The sequence below is a fragment of the Dipodomys spectabilis genome, unplaced genomic scaffold (assembly GCF_019054845.1).
Source record: "Dipodomys spectabilis isolate Male_0828 unplaced genomic scaffold, ASM1905484v1 ptg000017l, whole genome shotgun sequence".
Lineage (NCBI taxonomy): Eukaryota > Metazoa > Chordata > Mammalia > Rodentia > Heteromyidae > Dipodomys > Dipodomys spectabilis.
In genome coordinates, this window is record NW_024870694.1 from 12799035 (window position 1) to 12822130 (window position 23096).

A 23096-nucleotide genomic window follows, 5' to 3' on the forward strand; every position below is an offset into this window, starting at 1 on the left:
AAGAGGAGAGGGGGAGAGAAAGAGGGAGAGGGAGGGAGAGAGGGGGAGAGAGAGAAAGAGGGAGAGAGAGACAGGGAGGAAGGGGAGGGGAGGAGGAGGGAGAGAGAGGAGGTAATAGATTTATTCTGATTGAGGAGATGACAAAAAATGGTGAGTAATTATAGGAACATATTTATATTAGAAGTAGCTTTATCCAAAAGGACTCTAATTAACTCAGAGAAGGAGGAGGATATTGTGTTGTTGTGTGTCCAAGAAAATCAAGACTACCAAATGCTGCATCAGGGGTAGCCCTGAGACTCTTTTAAGAATGTTGAGATATTCATCTCTCCATCTTCTTATCAGACTTACCCACTTATCTGATGTTTGCAAACATTATCATTCTCTACTGTGTCACTATATGAAAATATTTAAAAGAAATGTGCTAAGTAAATTCTTTCATTTGGTTTGGAGTCAACCTTAAGTCAACATAAAATTAAAGAAGTGGCATTGATTAAGATGCATTGTAAGGGAACTGAAAGCCCTTTGTACAACTATTTAAAAATAATAAACTATTTAAAGATTAAAAAATGCTACCTACTTTAAACAATCAGAACATAAAATGACAAAGCAAAGAAGAACCAGACATTTTGTTTATGGGATAAATAAAAGTATTTCTCCATGAATACACAAACAAAAATGTGAACATGAAAGCAACTGGAAATTGGGTCACTCTTGTGTTGTCTTTGTATAATATCTGGACTCGGTGGGAGAGTAGCTACTATTTGGTGTATAAACTTTTGTAGCAGACTGGGCTTTCATTAAATCAGTACCACAAATTAGGGAAACAGCTGGATTTTTTTTTAAAGAAAAGAATTAAGTGGTTATTCAAAGAGGTTACAAATTCTAGAAGCCAGGTTATGAGTACAATGCATCTTGTTCAATGCTACCACTTCCATTATTCTCTCATTTTTTCCTGTTCCCAACTCCACCTTCAAGTCACGCAGTTCATTTTTTAGCATAATGTACATTGAATATAATGACTACATGTGCTCACCTTCCCCCCCCACCCCCCGCTACCTGGGCCTCCCCACTTTGCCCTTCCCCACAAGTGTTTCCACTTCCTGGTATTCATTTTTAAGCAGTTCATTAGTTATTCAGACGAGTTATGCCTTTGGACCCCCTCCCCTAAGTATACTATTCTTTAGTCAGTTTGTGTGTGTATATATGCATAAATACTGAAACTGCTGGATTTAAGGAGCCTTGCAAGTACTATCGCAATCATATTAAGAGTGCCTGATACTTTCTCCTTTTCTTTTATTGTGAAATATGTCAACATTATATATTATATAAATTGTGCATATACTAATATATGGCCCACTCACACAAAAGTGTATAAGATATATCCAGCTTAATGGTAATTATAAACTGCTGAGCTAGTTTGTACAAAAGCAGTTGCTGTGGATATTAGTTGGTCCATGAGAATATATATTATCAGATGAAGTAAATATTCACTGACCTGGAAACAATGCATCATTGAATAGAAGATTGTGAAATACATCATAGTACAGTTTTATTTTGATAAAACTGAGGGCATAATATGCAAAAATTGTTAATTATGATATATCTGGGCTTTGAGAATGTGACATTTTCATTGGATTCTTATTTTCTGACCCTTAAGATGTCCTTGTATCTCTTCAATAATAACAAAAGAGTTGAACGATCCTGATATCAGGGTCGTTCTATTTATCTGGCCCAGCATCTAATGTTTTAAATTATTGATTTAATGTTTAATGTTTAAAATTATTCTATTTCAGGTGAGTAGGCTCTTTCAAAAAAAGTAGAGATTCTGATTTTCCTTATTACGCAATAGTCTCCTAACATTGTTACCAATTATTTATTTTCTCTTTCAACTTTTCTAATTCTATGACTTGCCATTTCTTTTTCACATAAATGTGTCAAAATATGAATAAGCAATTCAATAATAAGTCAGTACCCACATGGTCATTGCCTAAGACAGAAAACAGAATAGCTCTAGCATTTCAGAAGTTTCCCTAAGGCCTCCTTAACTATCACCTATCCCTGAGACTCTCCTCCAATCTGGAGATTAACTTCTTATATGACTTTTGTTATTATCCTTTCATTGCCTTTTTAGAAATAAATTTCTAACTATGTACAATATTTTTAAAATTTATGTAATGAATAGACGATATTTTTATAGACAATATTTTTAAAATTTATATAATGAAAATCATATTATATTCTTTCTTATTTTGCTTATTCTGTTTATGCAACTGATATTATTGCATAATTATTATTATGCAGAAAAAGTTACTGTGAGACTTGACTATAAAAGCCAGATTTGCTGTTGATGGATTTTTAGGATTGTATCTAGCCTTGAACTTTTCTCATTTGTATATTCTGGCACACATGCAGAATGTCTCTGTAGAGAAAACACCTGGAGTGAAATTATTGGGTTACATCTATGGCAAATCTTCAACTTAGCATCAGATAGATATCAGTCTGCTTTCAAAAAATGGGTTGTTTTGAGATGGGTCTAGGTTGGTTTCAAACTCTTGGATTCACGTGATCTTTCCTCTTCAGCTTGGGAATAGAGGCATAAACCACTTTATCTGGTCCAAAATGGGTCTGTCTATTGCACAAAAAGTGGGCTGTTTGGATAAAGTGGCTAAGATGCTCATGTGTCAGTGCTTTCAAATATTGGTCTGTGGGGCTGGGAAGGTGGCTCAGTGGTAGAGCGCTTGCCTTGCATACCTGAGGCCCTGGGTTCCATTCTTCAGCACCACATAAGCAAAAAGAAAAAAGCTGGAAATGGTGCTGTGGCTCAAGTGGTAGAGCGCTAGCCTTGAGCTGAAGAGCTGAGGGACAGCGCCCTGGCCCAGAGTTCAGGCCCCACGACCGGACCTCCCCAAAAAATATTGGTGTGTTTCCCCCCGCACCCTGTTTCTGGGGCAAAATATGTGGGTTTTTTTCTCTTTCTGACATCAACTAATTCTCTAGATCTCAAATGGATGCTCTATAATTCAATTAAAAATTCTGCTATTAACTAACCAAAGTTAATGTCAGATCCACAGGCTCTACATGCTCAGAGGCTGGTCTCATGCATTAGATCTCCAGGTTTTATATACTTTTGTTTGAGTCGTCACTAAGTTGAGTGATTTCCAAACTCTTTCAAGTTCAATGATACGTTAGAATGGCTCACAAAACTATTCAAGACATTCAACGTACTATAAAAGATAACAATGGGAGGCCAGATGATGAGGTCCATAACGTGAGGTGAAGCTGGGGTGTGATACTCTCCTGGCTTCTGGATACGAGGGTCAATTCTAAAGCTCTCTGATCCTATCATTTAGAGGGTCTCATGGATATTCTATTATACAGGTAAGACTGTTTTTGAATGCAGGCTAACTTCTCTCCCCTCACTAAAGGAGCGCAGTAGCCCCCCATCCTAAAGCTATCCAGGAGCCCAGGAGAAACCTTAGGGTTTCATGAAATCTATGTTCACTTTTTAAGACAAACCCAGGTATGGTTTAAAAGGTCTCAATAGAATGAACAAAACGTCTTTAAATTCTCGAGCAGATTCAAAGAGCTTTACTAGTTTTGTGTCAGCAATCAGGAGCAAAGACCAACTCTAGTCCTCATTATACCAAACATATCTCCAGCAAGAGAAGTTTCACAGTAGAGCCTGGAAAATACCTCTTGCCCAAGTTTACTAGACTCAGAGATTAGCATACTGTCTACAGAAATCGCTGTCTAGCTGGGTGGAGTTCGCTTGGCCCATTTCTTCTCACTTTGCAGTTTGATGCTTGGGAAAACCTGTTTAAGGAACTTTAAGAACTTGTCTGGGCAGCACATCCATTAGCAAATATAAACAATCAGCAAGTGTTCAAGCACTGTCCTTTGTGACACTGCAGATGAGAATAATATCAGAGAAGTGAGGAGGAGGGAAGACCTGTATAAGGGATAGGCTTGTTGGGTGGAAAGAGTTTTCATTAGGAAGGCCTTGGCTTTGGTATCTGTCAGTTGGGTGGCTCTTGGTATGTACTCTGACCTCCTTGAACCTTATCTTCCTTGTTCTGACCCATGGCTGAATTATCTTCTTTACAGGGTTATGAGTATTAAAGCCACACATGGGAAAATATGTGGTTAGAGCAATGGGAACAAAGTAAGAAGTCATTGCAGACAGAAACTGTGTGTTTTCATGGCCTTCAGTCCAAGTTTGGGTGGACAATTATTCACAGAGTAGGTGTTACCATCTTGTCTCCTGCCAAAGGGTGGAATGGGTAGCTTTTAACCAGCCTACTGGTGTAACTAGGATTTCCATAGCTCAGGCTGACAACATGCTGGCTAAGGAAAGGATATGAAACTTTGATTAGTCAAAAGATGTCAAAGCCCCACGGAGAACTGTCTTGCCTACATCTATCATCAGACCTGCTCTGCTAGAGCGGACATGGGCAGTAAGTTCTGCCCCTATTAGCTCTGGGAATGTTAATTTCAGAGCAACCCTGAAAGGCCCACCTATGGCTGAGGATGAGGAAAGATGAAAGAGCAGGTGTAGTTTAGTCAATCTTCTGCTGGCTAGCTGTAGTAGTGTACACATATTGGGACTCCACCTAAAGTTGTATGTTCTAACGCTGTGTGACTGGATTGTCACACTATACTACATGAGCCTCTTGTTGAAGTGACATTTTGGCCTTTACCATTCTCCTTGTTTCTAGACTCAGCAAGAGTGTCTTCTACTCGAGGTCGGCTTTCTCCTACTCTTTTTTTTTCTCCCAATTATTGAAACGTCTACAGTTTCTTTCCAAGTAAATTTTAAGAAGCAATTTTCCTGGAAGGCTTTTGCTAATTATCATCTCAGTAGGACCTCTTCACCATTTGAAACTAATTTTTTCCTCTGTGCTTTTTTTGTATGGCACTTAATGTTTTTCTGTCCTGAATTATAGTTATTTTAAATTCATCATCTTCCTGTTAGTACTTGGAGAATGATAAATTTATCTTACCTCACCCTGGGCCTTAGACGTAGGTGATTTTTTTCTCATCCTTTTTTATTGTCTTTAATAGTACAATGAATCTTAATCAATGTTACTCCTTCCATTGTTCTTCTCCATCTCTCCTGACCCCACTTATCCCCTAAAATGACCTATTTCTATCAGACATTGAATGTTATGACAGCATTTACCCATCCTTCTTCTCTTTGTTCATCTCTCCACTCTGGTAGCCCTCTCCCCCATGACAATACATATTTCGTCTTCTAGGTACTTATTTTGTCAAATTTAGTTTCTTGTTTCAAGGAGTGACACCATTGCAAAACTGAATGAAAACAGAGGTATTGTGAAGACTTTAGGCTGGGGATTACAGCACTGGAACATTTTTTTAAATGATCATTTCTTCCTTTCAAAAGTCTGACACCTGGTACAGATGTTGGCCTACTGTTTCTCACAGAAATCACACGAGGTAGAGTTGTGGCAAGAGCAAAAGAGAGTCAGTGACCAGAGAAGTGACATTCCAAAGCTGGGAATGGAGAGAAGTGAAGTGACATTCCAAATTGGGAAATGGAATTGGGTTAAGTGACATTGCAGCTATCTGCCACTAGGAATAGTGGCATTCAGGCCATTTGGCTCCTAAGGATCCAGGTCTCCTTATGTCATCCCATCAGTGCTGATTATAGAAAGTGGACTCAGCTGTGAGGGAGTTACTGTTAGAGATTATTTTTTATTGTTAATATTTTTTCCTGTAAAGTAACGTACAGGACTGGGAAATTAGCAAGGTCTGCACAATAGTAATTGGGAATTCACCAGAAAAGCCAGAACAGAAGCCCGAATGACAGATGCACTCTCTTCTCTTTCTTTCTCCCTTTCCATTTTCCCTTTTTTCTCTCTTTCTCTTCTCTCTCTTTCCTTTTTTTCCTCTTTTCTCTTTTTCTCTTTCTTTCTTTCCTTCTCTCCTTCTTTCCTTTCTGGATACAGAGTCTCTCTTTGTAGCTCAGACAGGACTTAAACTCAAACTTCCTGCTTTAGCCTTGTCAGTGTTAGGAGGCCTTGACCACCATGACCAGCTGTGTTTAACTAGATGATTTGTCATTCCTCTCTTCATCTTCTCAGGGGGACAAGACACTATTTTCATAATTCTTGATTTATTTTAAAGGAAAAGTAGAAAACATAATTTTTAATGTGAAAATAAAAACGGAGAGCTGAAATAAATTGTGAAGAACTACTTACAGGAAACCTCTTTGCAAACCAAACCTATTCCTTGTGAAACTCCACATTTCTAAATTAGGTTATTCAGGATAAGGATTTCCTTCCTTAATTTCAACATCAAATTAACTTAGGAGCTAATGAGGCTATCTTTTTACTAAAGAATGGCAAACAAACTACTAAAAGCAGAAATTAAGGAAAGAGAGGGAGGAGCAGTGGGGGAAATTATCTTTATTTAACATTTGATATAAGGCATACAAATTAATAAGAGAACAGAGATTATCTCCAGGGAGATTAACTTTTAAAATTGAATCTTTTGTGGAGTTCAGTATCTCAAACCTGTATTCCTAGCTAATTGGTAGACAAAGGTGGGGGTTTGGGGTTCGAGATCAGCTTGGGCATAGAAGTGTAGAGACTCCATTTCAACCAATGGCTAGGTGTAGTAGCAAAGCCTGTACCCTCAGCAACATGAAGCAGCACAGGTAGGGGTATCATAGTGAAGGATGAAGTAAAATCCTACCTCAAAGATAACCAGTGTAAAGGCGAAAGATTTATGCGATCTGAAGAGAAACCAGAGTATAGTTGTGGAGATGGGAGGGAAGGGATGGTAGGGGAAAAGCAATGCTTGATAACAAATGTACTCATTACCTTGCTCATGTGTAACCTTGTAACTCCTCTGCACAGTATTTTCATAATAAAAAACTTAGTTAAAAAACAAACAAAAAAAGATAACCAGTGTAGCCAGGTTCTGGTGGCTCAGGCCTGTAATCCTAGCTACTCAGGAGGATGAGATCTGAGGATCATGGTTCAAAGCCAGCCCCAGCAGGAAAGTTCACGAGACTTTTATCTCCAATAAATTACCAAAAAAAGCTGGAAGTGGCACTGTGGCTCAAGTGGTAGAATGTTAGTCTTGAGCAATTGAAGCTCACAGATGGCACCTAAGCCCAGAGTTTAGGAGTGGCCAAAAAAAAAATGTAAAAAAGGCTGGAAATGTGGCTCAAGTGATAGAGCACCTACCTAATAAGCATCATATCCTGCAAAAGAATATTTTTAAATGTTTAACGAAACTTTGTAGAGCAATCCAACCTTGTCTCAAGGAGACTAAATGACTGCTAGGACAACAGGATTGGAATACAATTTGATTGTAAGAATGGATGTGTTTAATGAAGGCACAAATGGCCAGAGAAGATACCAGAGCCTAATAGGGCTTCTCTAGCAGCATAGTCACAATGTGCAGCTGATGCTCGTGAGGGCAGGATAGGTGCTTAACATAGCCCATATATGTATCTGGTCAGGCTTTCAAGTTTTTTTGAGATATGCTGACCTTGAATCTTCCCTAGAGAGATGGTTCTGCTGGCAATCTGTGTCCAGAAGGCTGAGTGATGATCACAGGATGGGGTGGGCCCACATATAATGACACCCTAGGCAGCTTTATTGGGGGCAGCCATTGTCCTGCTCCAGTTGTCACTCTTGCTTGCATTTCTGTGTTCTGCTGTCTATACGCTTCTTTATTCCAAACTGCTTATTTGTATTAGATCCTAAGTTACAATACTGAGAATAAGCCAAGTGCTGGTGACTCATACCTGTAATCCTAGCTACTCAGGAGGCTGAGATTGATGTTTGAAGCCAGGCTTGATGGAAAAGGTAGAAGTGGAGGCATTCTTCAAGTGGTATAGTACCAGCCTTAAATAAAAAAAAATGGTGAGAGCACAAGGCTGAGAGTTCAAGCCCCAATACCAAACACCTGTGCACATACATGTACACACACACACATTCCAATAAACTCTGAAAGATCAGCTTGACTGGTCCACTAGATGAACCCTCTGGAGCAGCACTGTCTTGTGGGTCTGGAATCTCTCCTGAATCTATGAAGTAGTTAGTATATATGAGTCCTGGTGTCTTCTTCTGAGGGCTGATTCTGACCCTCTGTTGACCTTATTGCTGGGAGAGGTTTCAACTATAGCTTTGGGTAGTACACAGTTTGGTTTCTTGAGTTTAGGGGGCACTATAAGAGAGATACCTAGATACCTGGGATCCAGAAGTGAAGCTTGTTAGGGAGGCATAGAACTTACATACCCAGGGTCAGAAGAAGAAGAATGTGTGGATAAGGAAGAAGAGAGGAAGGGATACTGTGCTGTTCAGGAATGTACCTAGTCTGCCAGGAATGTTACTATTTGTGTATTATTTCTTTGACATTTTTCTAATGCTCTCTCTTTTGGCTTATTGATCCTTTTCCTGCCCTGGGAAGTCATCGTGGGGAGAGTGCAGGGTAGCAGGAGAGTTACCAACAGCATACTCAGAAGAGATGCAAGGCACTCTGTCAATGTAGAAAGTAATTGCTACCCCATGATAATAATGGCCCCATGCTAATTTTTACAATTTAAACCCAGTATCTGTTAATAGTCCCTGTGATGGAACTCACTTCAACTCAGTACAATTTCACTCAGCTCAATAAGCAATAATTGAGCTCTCCTTGTGAACATTTTCCCCCCATCCTTTGTACAGAAAATTTAGCAATGTGTCATGGGTCATGAGCCAGTAAGTGGAATTGTATTATAGAGTAGGAAGCTTTCAGAGTGGCACTGTGGGCTAACAGAAGGCTTGGATTATTTGCCTGGGCACTCTGGTTTTCTGTTATTCTATTATTATTATTACTATTATTATTGTTGTTGTCGTTGTTGCTACTACTACTATTTGTGCTGATCCTGGGGCTTGAACTCAGGGCCTGGTTGCTGTCTCTGAGCTTTTTTGCTCAAGACGAGTGCTTCTACTTGAACCACAGCTCTACTTATGGTTTTTTTAGTGGTTAACTGGTGATAAGAATCTCATGGACTTTCTTGCCTGGGCTGCCTTTGAAACTGCAGTCCTTTGATCTCAACCTTCTGAGTAGTTAGGATTGCAGTCATGAGCCGTTGGCACCTAGCTTTAGTGTTATTATTAATAGAGCCTCATTCAGATGACTTTTTATTCACTTTCCTGTATAACCTTTTCATTGCTTTTTTTGTTTTTATCTTACCTTTTTGTGTTTTTTCTCCTAATTAATGAGCTTCTGTAGGTTAGTGACACTGTCTTATTTATCTTTGTTTTTGGCATATACCTGTTATTTGGCAGATACATTATTTTTTATTTTATATTTTTGTGCTGGTAGTGGGATTTGAACTCAAGGCCTCACACTTTTGATTGGCTTTTTTTAAACTCTAGAGCCATATTTCCACTTCTGACTTTTTGCTGGTTCATTGAAGATAAGAGTCATATGGACTTTCCTGCCTGGACTGGCTTTGAGCTACAATCCTCAGATCTTAGCCTCCTGAGTAGCTAGGCTTATAAACATAAGCCATCAGTGCCCAGCTAGTAATACCAAAATTCTGTGTGAATCACAAAGAGTCTAACCAGCGCCAAGCTGGCTGCTACTTTAACAAACATTTATTAAATGAATTCGAAATTAAATATAAAATAAAGAAGACATTAAGAGTAGAAATGGCCAGTCCACATGATCTTCCATGTGCTGCAAATGTCTAGACTGGAGGCCCTGGTTTGAGTTACTTACGAACTGTATGTCTTGGGAAAACCTATTTAATCTTCTTAACTAAATGGAGTAATATGTGCAAAATAGTTGGCAAAGAACATTTAAGTGCCCTGTAAATTTTAGCTGTTAGCATTGTTATCAATAATAGTTACTAAAAATAGCTGTTATTATGTGTAATAATTTCAAACTTAAGCTTACTTAACTGAGTAATGAAGGTAAATAATTCCTGCCTACTTTATCTTGAGAATAAGCATGAAGAAACTTTGGAAATTACAGAGGGCTCTTGTTGCATAGCCCATCACAGAACAGATAATAACAGAGAGGTCAGTGTGGTGGAACAGATAGTGCAGGGAGATGAAGATTTCCTGGGGCTTCAGCTGTCTGGTAATGAAGGGTTTGTTCTCCTTTGGTATTGGCAATTGAAATCAGGGTCTTGTGCTTGTCAGGCAGGTGCTCTTGAGCCTACCTATTTGCATTAGTTGTTTTCAAGGCAAGGTCTTCTTTTTCTCCTCTGGGCTAGCCTGGGATTTGATCCTTCTATTTCTGCTACCTTGTATTGCTGGAATGACAGGTATGTACCACTGAGCCCAGAGCTGTTGGGTTTCCCCAATAGCTCAGATAACACATACACTACCATGCCCGGCCACTGAGATAAAGTCTCTTATTTTTGCCTAGACCGACCTTGAACTGCAATCCCTTGATCTCTGCCTTCTAAGTAGCTTGGATGACAGGATTAAGCCACCAGGCTCAGTTCAATAAGGAACCTTTTAACTATGTTTGTAAAAAGTGATAAAATGATGAGGTTAGGGAGGTGAACTATGCCAAGATATAGCAACACTGCAAAGCACATGGGAAAAGATGATGGATGAACTCAGGACATATAGAAAACTCAGAACGGGGATCTGCTCAGTGTGGGATTAACAGAGCATTGCTGCATTTCAATCTTGGCACTTGAAGAGCAATAGCTTGAGCTTGAGGCAAAACCAAACTCATGCCAGGAAATACATTTCACATGGCAAAGTAAGTCAAGAGCTTGCATTTCTGAGTTAATGTGAGCATTTTATAAAAGTATACTCAGTATAGACAATGCCTAAGGATGTTATTCACCTCCTGAATGTGCTGTCTGTAATAGGATGTGCCTAATAAGTACAAATGAGAGCAGCTTTGAGCCAAGGATCACAGAACCTTTTCTGATAATGAAGTCTCTTTATCCTTCCTTCCTTTTCTTCCTCTTCCTTTCTCCCTAGCTATGGGATTTGAACTTAGGGACTTACCCTTCTCCTCAACTTGAGCTGTGCTTTCAGCCCAGCATTTTGCCAGTTATTTTGAAAGATGGAGTCTTGTGGCTTTTTTTTTTTTTTTTGCCTAAGTTGGCTTCATCGTGCATTTCTCTAGAGTTCAACTTCCTGAGTATCTGGGATTACAGGTATGAGTCACCACCCCCTGGCTTGATAATGAAGTCTGTATCTGCTGAGAGAGAAGACTGTGGATGCCAAATTTGATGTTCTAATTGTGAATGTAAGATGTAGTCCTAAGTAGGAGCAGAATTATTAACCTTAGCAATTCTTGGATCTAATTGCCAATATACCAGGACCAGAATTTCAAGTCAATGTCAAGGAAATTGTATGAAGTCATAGCAGCAGTATACTCATTTAATCCTGTAAGGTGAGCACTATAACTCCATTTTGTGGATGACAAACTGAGAGATGATGAGGGTCATATATTCAGCAAGTGGCAGCTCCAATGAACCAAAATGCCCCAGGCAGAGAATGAACTTTGTTCTACTCCAAGTATATCAAGAATAATACAGGGATCAAGATGATTGAAAGACTTAACCAAGACCATCTACCTGCATCTTTGGGTAGCTGGGCCAATGCCTGGCATAGGATAGCGGATGCTTCTACTGTTGATTACGGTCCTCCTTGCTAGAGGGCTCTTTCTTGAAGGTCAGAGACGGTATCTGAAACTTCTTTTTTTAGGGATCTTGCCCCATTCTTTCTGTTCCTCACTCTGCCCTCTCTTCACGCTGCTCATCTATTTATTCTCTGTTTCTGTTTCAACACTCAAGATGGCATCTCTTCATTTACTGTTTATTAAATATTTAAAGTCATTTTGATTCTGTTTCAGGAAATATTTGGTTATCGGACTCAAGGCTGCCGTCAAGCTCTCTGCCTGGCTGGATCCATCTTCTCATTTGGAATCCTCTCCCTGGTGTTTTACTGGAGACCAGCTTGGCATGTATGGGCCAACTGTGTCCCGTGTTCTTTGCAGGAAGCAGATGTTGTGTTGCTGAGAACTACAGTAAGTGGTAAAGACCCCAGCTGGGGTCTTTTTCTCTTGGATATTGTATTGAGGAATGGTTGAGGAGGATGCACACATGGCAGGTGACCAGTAGAAGCTCCAGTCTTAGAGGTCTGAGGATCCATCACAACTTTGCATCTAGAGTCATAGGCTCACATCTATAGTCCTAGCTATCCAGGAGGTGGAGATCAGAGGAGTACCATTTAGGAAAGTCTAGCAGAGGCTCTTATCTCCAATTAACCACCGAGAATCCAGAAGTGGAGCTGAGGCGCAACTGGTAGAGAGGCCAGTCAGCCTTGAGCACAAAAGCTAAGGGACAGTGCTGGAGCCTAGTGTCCAAGTCCCAGTATGGGCACAATTTCATTTTTTTTAAAGTTTTTTTTTATTGTGAAAATACTGTACGGAGGGGTTACATTACATGAGCAAGGTAATGAGTACATTTCTTATCAAGCATTGTTGCCTCCTCCTTTGTTTTCCCCCTACCATCCCTTCCCTCCCATCTCCACAGCTATACTTCCTCCCCAAAAGTATTTCTGTATGATGTTATTCATTAAGATTTATGTTCACAGAGATGCCTTTAAAAACAGTGGATTTTGGTGGGGGGAGGGAGAATATGGGAAGGCAGGGATGGGAAGGGGAAACAAAGGAGGAGGCAACAATGCTTGATAAGAAATGTACTCATTACCTTGCTCATGTAATTGTAACCCCTCTGTATGGTATTTTCACAATAAAAAACTTGCTAATAAAAATAGTGGATTTTGATAAATGTTAGAACAGAGCATAACTATGTTAATAGCGTAGAAAACTAGAGTAATGTAGTTGAGTCATACTGACCCATACCTCCGGGCCTGATGTGTTCACAATGACTTCTAAGGGAATGACCTCTGGAGGAAGAGCAACCCTTTGAGAATGATGCTGTCTTCCCTGCTGATTTGAAAGAGCCATAGTTGTTGACAGAGTGTGTTGCATTCTGCAAACATACTTGTCCTTGAGATTGTTGTCTCTGTCTGCTGCTCCAGGGCTTTGTCATCAGGTGAGGGTCTCTGTACAGTATTTGCTTTCATCCCACGTCCTTGTCGCACTCAGAACTAATGTGTTAAGCATGGTGTATCATTCCTGCAGGACAGTGACAAGGGAAGGACTTCCTAACTCAGCAATCGCTGCCCTCCCAGTTCCTGCAGATGACCCTATTAAATGGAGTGACTGAGAGGCTGACTCCAATATTCATACTGAAAATGAAAAAGGACAGTCTCTTGGAGAACTTCATTCTGACTGATTTCCTGAGTGTTTCTAACAAGGAATCGGACTAAATGCCTGGAATGACAACCAACTTTGATAAATCAGACTCTGTTAGTAGCTTAACTTCTTTTCATATATAATTACTTTTCTAAATAGACATTTATTTATGCACTTAGAGCCTTATATCTGGCTAAAAATTCTCTAAACAATAAGAACAAAAATAACCAATAACAATAACAAAACTCTGCATTGCAGGTTGGAATAACATACACAGAAATTTGGAATTGGATAAAATTTGTTGACTTGCTCCATTCTGGATCCAGGCCCCTTTAACAACTGACTCTTTTGTCTCCTCTTGGCTGACACGTGAATCAGGCTAGAAGTAATAACTGAGGGTCCATTTCACAAGTTCAACTAGGGATTTTGGAGAATGTTGAGATTTTCTCATATGTTAAGACCTTGAAGAAGCAAGAGACTAACTCCCCATTGATGACATTAGGCTAGAGTGTTGTACACTAATGCCTCAAAGCATGATTCATGAAGACTCAGCATGTGAATGAAAGAAAGCTGCCTGGCACTTACTCTTGGAGTCTTCTTCATTTGATAAATGAAGAAATGGGACTTGGGTTGGTGGCACAATCTACTTGAGCTCATATGTGAGGAAGAAGCTGGACCAGGACTTAGTCACACATATCCTGGGTCCTGGTACAGGGCCAGTCCCACTGAACTACACTGAGATCAGTGGTTCTCAATAGCAACTGGCATTAGAATAATCAAAAGGGCCTGCTAACCCAGACTGCTAGGCCCATTTCCTAGAGTTTCAGATCCATGAGATTAGGATTTGGGCTCAAGATTGCTGTTTTAATAAGTTCTCAGGTAATGCCTATGCTTCTGGTAAGAAAATAAGAAAGCACATGTTGAAAAACATTTCTATAAATATTCATAGGTCTCATTAATTAGCTCACTGTGTCCTTGGAAGAGGAAAAGAGATTTATGGCCCAGATAATAGGTATTTATATAGTCTCAAGAAGAATAACCTGGACTTAGAAAAGTTTTATCCACAAATACTAACACTTCTTATATGGGAGAGACTTATTTTATGAGAGACGTAAGTATTTATGAGAGGCGACATGTGAATCTAAGAACCAATGAGGCTCCTATTTTCTAGCATGAGAAAAATAGAAACTCCCCCTGAAGGAACTTCCAACTACTCCCAACCAGTTCCCACAGGTCAATAGTCCTGCTGTAGCAGAAGCAGAGAAGCCTCCTGCTGTTTCGAACAGCATCTCAGCTGCTGGCAGTTAGATCAGGGCAGGAAGAGGAAGTGGGCCAGAAGGTGGGAAGGAAAGGGAGGAAAACAAAGACTTGGAGAGGAAAACAAGTAAAAGGAAAATGAAAGAGAATGAGAGAAAAATCTACTAAGAATGAAAAAATAAATTAAAATGGCCACACACTGGCAGACCTTTGAAATCTGGAGTCAAACGTTTGACTTCTTGTCCTAGCACCTTCAGTTAGTTCCTTCCCTAACTTCTCAGGACCTCCATTCTTTCACTGGGAAAATGGGGTTAGTACTTGTCCTTTCTTGAGCTGGTATGAGGATGAAGTGAGATTATGTATTTAAAAATGATTTTCAGACTGTGAAATACCCTTTTAAGTGTGTGTGTGTGTGTGTGTGTGTATATGTGTGCGCTATTGCTCGGGTACCTTACAAAGCTTCCCATGCAGAACAGTTTGCTGTATTTAAAGAACATCTGTGTCCAAAGGCCCTGCTCATCTGGACCCTGTGCCTACGTTATCACCCAGCAAGCTTGCCACGCCCTCCCAAGACCCACATGGGAGAATGTATCCCACCATATGACTCTTGAGTCTTCTTCCTCTAGCCAGGTGACATCTTCTAATTGTATGCTATCAGTTGTGCAACTTGACATATACTAAAAATACTCAGGAAGACACTGGTGGCTTCCTGGCAGCTGAGTATCACCACCCTGGTCCCTTCTTTTCATCTGTGAAGTCTATTAAGCACCTCCCCCAATTTTACTGCCCCCCCTTCACCCCAGAGCTAAGCAGTCAGCCTCAAGGCACTCCCATGTTGCCTTTTCCATCTTGATTTCAACTTTAATTATTTAATTACCTGCTCTTGTGTGTCATTTCAAATGGATTTTCTCAGCCAGAGACTCTCCAAATAAATGAGGTCCTAAATTAGTCTTTAAGTAATTAGACAAGAACTCAATTATTTCAAACATTCTTACTCTTTGAAACTTAGATTAAAAATATGTTCCGGGTTTCCATGGTCTTAAAAGTCTACTGTTAGGTTGTTTGCATTAAAATAACAACAACTTAAAAATGATTTTATTTGAATTATATTATAATAGCTAGATGGTAACAACTTTCCATTAAGGACACTTGGTGACTCCTACCTGCAAATTTGTTGCATATCTGTTCTTCATGTTATTAAAAAAATCAGTGCTCAGTATTTATCATCAATCTTGCACCGGTAAGATTACAGATCATTATGACAGATACTGATTAGGTTGTTATTTTCTAATGTTAAAAAAAGTCATGATGTACTTACTGAAAATCTTTAGTATCCAATTTATTTTCAGTTCCCTCTTTCTTATTAAGCAGAAGATTTTTTTCCAAAAAATAAGAGTAATTACATTTTTTATTTCTATAAATTTTAAAGAGACATTTTACTTATCATCTATTTCTGAATTTGAAGCAGTATTTGTGGCAATGTTATGTTTCTATGCAAATCACATGATTGACATTCATTGGTGGTTTGAATTAAATGCTCCTGATGATTTCCATAGCTTCCATCTTGGTTATAATTATAAACACATTTTCTCCTTCTTTGTTATTATATGTCACAGACTGTCAAAGCCTGTGCGCAGAGGAGAGCTGTGTGAGGGGCAGATGTATAAGGCCTGACTTAAGGCACTTCATTTTCATGTTTTAACATGTTTTCCCCTTCAGTTTTAGTTGAAGATGTCAGGGCTAGGGAGTTTTAGTTCAAAATGTAGAAACTCTGCAAATTAGTCATGCAAGTGGCATCTGAAAGCCCACCAGTCCATCAAGAATCTCTTAAGTCAGCAATATTAGTGTTTACTGACCCCCTTATAACTTTCCATTCCTATTCTTCCGAGGTGTTTTCTTTCACAACTCATGCTCTCCATACCAGAATGACACCATTTTTCCATGCTTTTATTAATACTTTTTTTTTTCTGATATTGCCTTTCTCATATGCATCCACTTACTAACTCACTCAATAGGTATTTATGGAACACCAGCAAGGTATTGGACGTTGATATAGGTTCTGAACAGAATAGATAGAAATCCCTGTCCTTACAAGTGACAGTCTAGTTAGAAATTAATGTTCTCTACCTCTATCTATCTCTAGATATAGACACCATGCACAGTGATACCTGCTTGTGGTCCCAGACACTCTGGAAGTAGAGAGAGGCTTCTTCTAGTGTCCGGAGTTAGACTGACCCTCTTCTTTGAAAAACAAACTAAAAGCAAAAGGGCTGAGGGCATAGTTAAAGTAGTAGGATGCTTGCCTAGCTGTGAGAGGCTCAGAATTCAATCCCCAGTAGCACAAAAAACAAAACAACTACTTATCAAAAGAATCTTCATTCCTCAACCACATATTACCTTCTCTATTGTGTCTTTCTTGTTGATTCATTCCCTGTCCCAGATCTAGAGGGACTTATTCACCTGTCCTGCCTTCTCTTTGAGCTGTCTTTCTGACTATTGTGCTTTTCATGATGTGCCTTCATTAAAATTCCATGCATGATCCAGGGAAATGAGCTTTGTCATTATCTGTCTTACAGATGAGGTTACAGAGAACAAGCAAGTTTACCACCGACTAAATATTGGGGCCAGGAATTCCTTTCATTTCTCCTTCCTTCAGAAATTCAATGAATTCCAGTTGGCACCATATATAGTGCTCATTCATGTGCAGGTGCAAGTCAGGGAAACATAATGACAAATAAAGACATCATTCATGGAGCTTATCAGATGGATGCACAAAAATCCAGCTATGAAAAGTGTTACCTAGGAGAGGTTGGCATTTATGGTCTGAGTACATACATTTAACTAAGCTAATAAAATCAGAAAGACTTTCTTGAATTCCAAAAGGGTAAGAGTTAAAAGGTGATGAGAAGGACAGGAAGTTGACTTGGAACAAAGAACTTGAACCTAGTTCTAAGTCCTAAGGGTTTCCTCATTCTGTTACATTTCTGTCTATACTTTTCCTTCTGCTAGATTAGAGGTTGTTTGAAGATAGTGGTCACGGGCTTAGAGTTCCTCCTCTACAGAATCTAGCATGTGTTCTGTTCTTACTTCACTTAAATAAGCACATTGAATTGAATCTGTAATAAATAGTTTTATGGTTTCTAATAGTACCTTATTTCAAAGATACCAATGCCAGTGTTGAGGAAGTAGGAATACGCAATTGTATGTATCTTTTAGAAACACATTCTCTCTTCTGAAGCCCATGTTCTATCCCCCATTTCATCCAGGATTTTTATTAGACAGCCAGAAAAATGTTAAAGATGTATAGTTTTGAGGCTATTATTATTATTATTATTTAGAGTATGGAATCATATATTTTGTGATTTAGTTTGGAAAGTATTATATATGTGCTTTCCCATTTGGTCCTTACTTTTAGAAAGTCAGTTATTTTTTGTAGTACCATCCTCTTTGATGGGGCCAACCTTATATAACACTGAACTCTGTCCAAGTGTTTTCTAGAAAGTTGGCTTGTTATTCTACCCTACCTAGAATGTGTTCATCCATTTGTTGACTCAGTTACTAGAAATTTAGTCATCTTAAGTTACTCAGACTCTGAAAGTAATTGCATAGGATTAATAATTTATTTATCAGGTTTTTTTTTTGAGACAAGGTCTTGCCAAGTAGTTCAGATTGGTCTTCAACTTGAGATCTTCTTGCCCCAATCTCCCAAGCGCTGGGATTTCATGTGTGCATTACTGTGCCTAGCTAATTTCACCAGATTTAAATCAAATTAATTCATCAGCTTTCAAATTTCTAGTAAGGTTGTTTTTCCTTCTCCTACTCTTTTCCTGTACCCTATTGTTTGTTGTTGGTATCTCTTTCTATTTCTTCCTCTGTCTCCTTCCCTCCCTTAGTGCTCTCTCTCTGTCTCTCTGTCTCTGTCTCTGTCTCTCTCTCCCCTACCTCCTGCTCAGAAGTTGTGCTAGGCCTGCCTGGAACAGAGACACATGTAAGACTTGGACCTTATCCACAGACTGAGAGGAGTGATAAGGACAGGCAAAGGGAAGACAAATCCTAGGAACTGGTTTTTGACCTGGGTGCTGAGGAAATGGTTGAGATGTAGCCATGTAAAGATTTTGGAGAGGAATGAGGGAATGTATTCCAGCTAAGGACGCAGCTATAGCATACACTAAGTGGAAAAGAGTCAATCTCCTGAGGAGGATCAATAGCAGAGACTTAACTACAACTAGTGTGATTTCTCCTCTCTCTCTTCCCTTTGCAGACTCTGCTCAGATCTATCTTCAAGGCACATATAGGTATGGTGGTGACTCACATTCCCCAAGCACTGACTTCCTGGAGTTGACTTCCTTTGTGATACTTCTTAGCTCCTTATGGTTGTCAAACTTCCAAGTGAGCTTTTTGTTGAGACTTTACCTAATCAGATACTGACTACTATGATCACACAAGCTTGTCAGGTATCATTGTGGTTCATCAAGACTGTACCCCTCTTAGTTCCCCTCCCCCCTTCCCCACCCTATGGTGAGGTCATCAGTAAACTGCAAAAGGAGATGATTTCAGGTGCCAACATCTTGATAGGTACATTTGGTTATGCTCCATACAAGTTGTCAATGTTTCTCAGCCAATCAGCAGGTCTCACTGAGGGAGAGAGAACCACAAGAAAGCAAAATGATTTAGATAAATTGTGAAATTACCTAGATGAGATGACGTTTGAGGTGATCTAGAAAAACTATGAGAATAAAGAGCATCCATTAACATTTTCAGGAGGCAGCGTAGTGACAGGTTTGGGTTCTTATCCCCACTCCTGGTGAGAGTATGTTAAGGGGGCTGCTGTGGAAGAGGTGGAATTTGTGCCAATAATGGGACTTGAACACAAGGCCTAATACCATTCCTTAGCTTTTACTAGTACTTGAGTAATGTCTTGAGTTGCAGAAGAGGTAGAATTTGATGGGGATGATTCAGTTGATTTGGTTTCTACTTAAAGAGAATTACAGAAATCCTTGCTCATTTGTTCTCTGCCTGAGAAATTTTGCATTTAGCTATAACCTTATGGAGTGGAAGACAATGGCAGAAATGAGCTCTCTTCTGAGAAGGTGCCTTTCTCTCTCAAGCTTTGTTCTATGTGACAGTGCCTTATGTTCGTGTCCAGATCCCCAGTGAAAATGACAAGCTTTCCCCCCTCTTATATTTCCAAAGCATGTTCACTAACTCAATATACTTACAAAATTACCCATATACTTGGTAATTTTTTTTTCAGGTTGAATTTTAGCCTGATGAGTTCTCTTAACTTCATGGGGGTTTCGGTGTCTATTTCCTCAGGATGAATTCCAAACTTACTCTAGGAAAAAGGTATTATGGATCTACCTGTCACCATTAAGCAGCACATTTGGTCTCACGCCTGACCACCCTCTCATTACAGATGAGGAATACATCATAAATAGAGCCATCAGAAAACCAGAACTAAAGGTAAGAAAGCTTATGGCTACTGCGGATGATAGACATTCAGCCTTTTCTCTCCTCAAATATTAAGGTTAAATTCAGGTCCCCCAGTATGCCAGCCTTCATTTGACAGTGTACATCACGCTAAAGAGATGGGCATTATAGTCAGACAGAGCTCAATTCAATCTCACTATTATCCATATAAATGGTGCAACCTTAGGCCAACTTCTCAACTCTGATATACCTTAGTTTGCTCATCTATAAAATGATAATAATGTCTATCTCTAATATTAATTGGTGAAACTCAATAACTCCAAGAATATAAATGTCAGGTCCATTGTAGATGGATAAATTGACTCTTTTAAAAAATTATTGTAAAGGTAATGTATAGATGGGTTACAGTTACATGTCAGATAATAAGTTTATTTCTTTTTAAACAGTATCACCCCCTCTCCCTCATTTTTTCCCAGTTTTTCTTTCCCAATTCCCCTTTCCCCCAGGTTGTATAGTTTATTTCCATGATAATGTCTAATGAATATCACTGATGAATTAGTTTACCCTTTGTCCTAGCATCTTTGTCTGAATGGTGATATGTACAACAGGGTTAATCTTATATTACATGTAACCATGGAGGAATATCCTAGGACATTTACTTATTCTGACTGAACTCAGACATTGAAATGTATTCAGGTTACTCCCTTTTGCCACGTTAAGTGAGTACTTCTTGAATTATAACTAGCCAAGATTTATATTAGAAACACAGAAACTAGAATTCCTTCTCTTACATCTGTGAATGTATAGACAACTGTTTGAATTAGTTTTATGAACAGAAAGGTCAAGTTTTTAAAATTATGAAAGTCAGTTGCTGAGTGGTGCTTCTTTTATCAATTGTTAAAACCCAGTTTTCTCAACTGTCCAGAACAAACCAAAACAAAATGGATCAAGCTTCTCCAAGGAGCAGATAGCCTAAATTCTTAGGTGGAGCATTTCACCTGGAGAAATAAGCTTCCTAAATCAGCCTATGGACATGGCCTCACAGTAGCATTTCCCTGAAGTTCTAGCATTTTAATTGTATCAAACAAATAAGTGGGAAGGAAAATGAAGAAAATCACAAATAGACAAGCAGAATGTGAGGAAGAGCAGAGTTCTTAGAATGAAAAATTTTGATCTCCAGGTTGGATGTCTCCATTTATCTACTTAGGACATTAGGAATTGATCTAGTTAATGGCTCCCTGAGTCTTGAGTTTCCTATTTATAAAATGAGGACCCAAAAATGTGAAGATGGATATTAAAGTGATTTGTGAGCTTCAACGAGCTGTATTTGAAACTTCATTACTGTCACAGCAGATGTTATGGACTCAGTCATTTTGACACTAATGACTGTAAGAATTCCAAGATGTTAACTATTTAGGTACTTTCATGGCAGCAACTATGAAGCTATGAACTGAAGAGCTATGTTTTTAGTGAAGGACAAGAGGAGATTTAAAGACCATTGTGTAGGATTGCATGTGAAATGGACTCCCAGGGCTTCCATGATAGGCAGAGTCTCTTACATGTTCCAATGTGTATTCATTACTCCAATTTCAAACTGAATATCAAATGGATATGTTTTAAAGTAATAAAATATCTTGCAATCAATCTCACTGAAATAAATGCATTTGATGAAACTTAAAAAACTCATAGCATTTAATATACTTGCTTTGTAACTATTAAGTACGTATGGGTATATTCTTGCTCTTCAGAGAGAGGAGGCTGGGGAGAATAAATCTTCCTTATTCTTGAGTAGAAAGATGAAATTCACTGACAACAGGTGTTAGATTGCCTAGTTACTGTTTCCTGGTCTCAAGTTCCAGGAATTGAGCAAATAAATTCTAACCACTCTTTGTAAACCTTATTTTTAACATCTTTTAATGGTTCCAAAGGCCCTGAGGGTGATGAGAAAGTTGATAAACTTCTAGTAAAGAGGCCTTACTGATGGGGGAATTAGAAAGATGCTAAAAAGGTATAGACTGGAGTCACCCATCTCACTGTGAAAAAGAGCTTCAGAAATGGTCAGAAGATAGTGGGACATTCCATTTCTTTTTCTTTTGTCCAAAACTGGGACTCGAACTCACTATCTACTGCTTACTTTCACGCATTGGTTGACACCCTACCACCTGAGGCATGCCTCTAACTCATCTACTTCTTGCTGGAAATAAAACTTAACTAGTAACCTTTTTATTTCCCATTGTGCTTATAATTCTCATTTCACAGCCTTTCCATGTAGATTCTCAAATTGAGCAGGGAACCTCACAGTTTGCTTAATAATTATTTTCAACACACAGTTCTGAGTTTGTGAAATGAAGAAACTAGATAACTTTCCTTTATACATCTTAAAATCTGAAGTCAAAGAATTTTTCAGATCTTCTTCTGAGTTCAGCTTGAGTCTTATATATCCTTGGGGATACTAAGCTCTGGGGCCAGATGGACCCGGAGCTAAGATGCCAGCCTTGTGGGTGACATAATCAAAATGAACTCCAGGTGCAAAATGAAGATGAAAATGATATCTACTCTACTCCAGGATGATGGGAAATACTAATGATAATGTGTGTTAAACTCTAAAAGGCTCAGTAAATAGTAGCTCTGATTTGCAAAATAGTATATAGTAAATATACCATATAAATATACGTTATATTAAATGGTAAATAGTAGTTCTATTTTCAAAATCACAAGGAATACAGAAACTTAAATTAAGTGGTAAGGTAAGAAGTGAGAGTTTCCTCTGTGGGCCATGATGGCTAGCAAGCCCTAGGGTTGGTTAAGGCCAAATATTCTTTCCTCCTTCAATGTGAAAGAAGCATTATTGGGCTGGGAAGATGGCTCAGTGGTAGAGCGCTTGCCTTACTATGCTTGAGGCCCTGGGTTCGATTCCTCAGCACCACATAAGCAAAAAGAAAAAAGCCGGAAGTGGCGCTGTGGCTCAAGTGGTAGAGCTCTAGCCTTGAGCTGAAGAGCTGAGGGACAGCACCCAGAGTTCAGACCCCACGACCGGACCCAAAAAAAAAAAAAAAAAGAAAGAAGCATTATTACCAGTAATAAATCATTTCAGTTGCACACTGAAAATCAATTGAAAATAGATTATAGTTTTAATAATTGATTTTGAAACC

At 39.0% G+C, this 23096-nt stretch overlaps 1 protein-coding gene across 1 annotated transcript in view; it reads left to right on the forward strand.

Annotated features, from left to right (window-relative positions):
* Positions 1-3190: 3190 nt before the first annotated feature.
* Atp13a4 (ATPase 13A4) overlaps positions 3191-23096 on the forward strand; it is a 95238-nt gene continuing 75332 nt past the window's right edge. The window contains exons 1-3 of the mRNA XM_042670323.1: positions 3191-3268; positions 11848-12021; positions 19831-19977. Coding sequence (XP_042526257.1) covers positions 3191-3268; positions 11848-12021; positions 19831-19977 — 399 coding nt within the window. The remainder of the gene's footprint in view (positions 3269-11847; positions 12022-19830; positions 19978-23096) is intronic.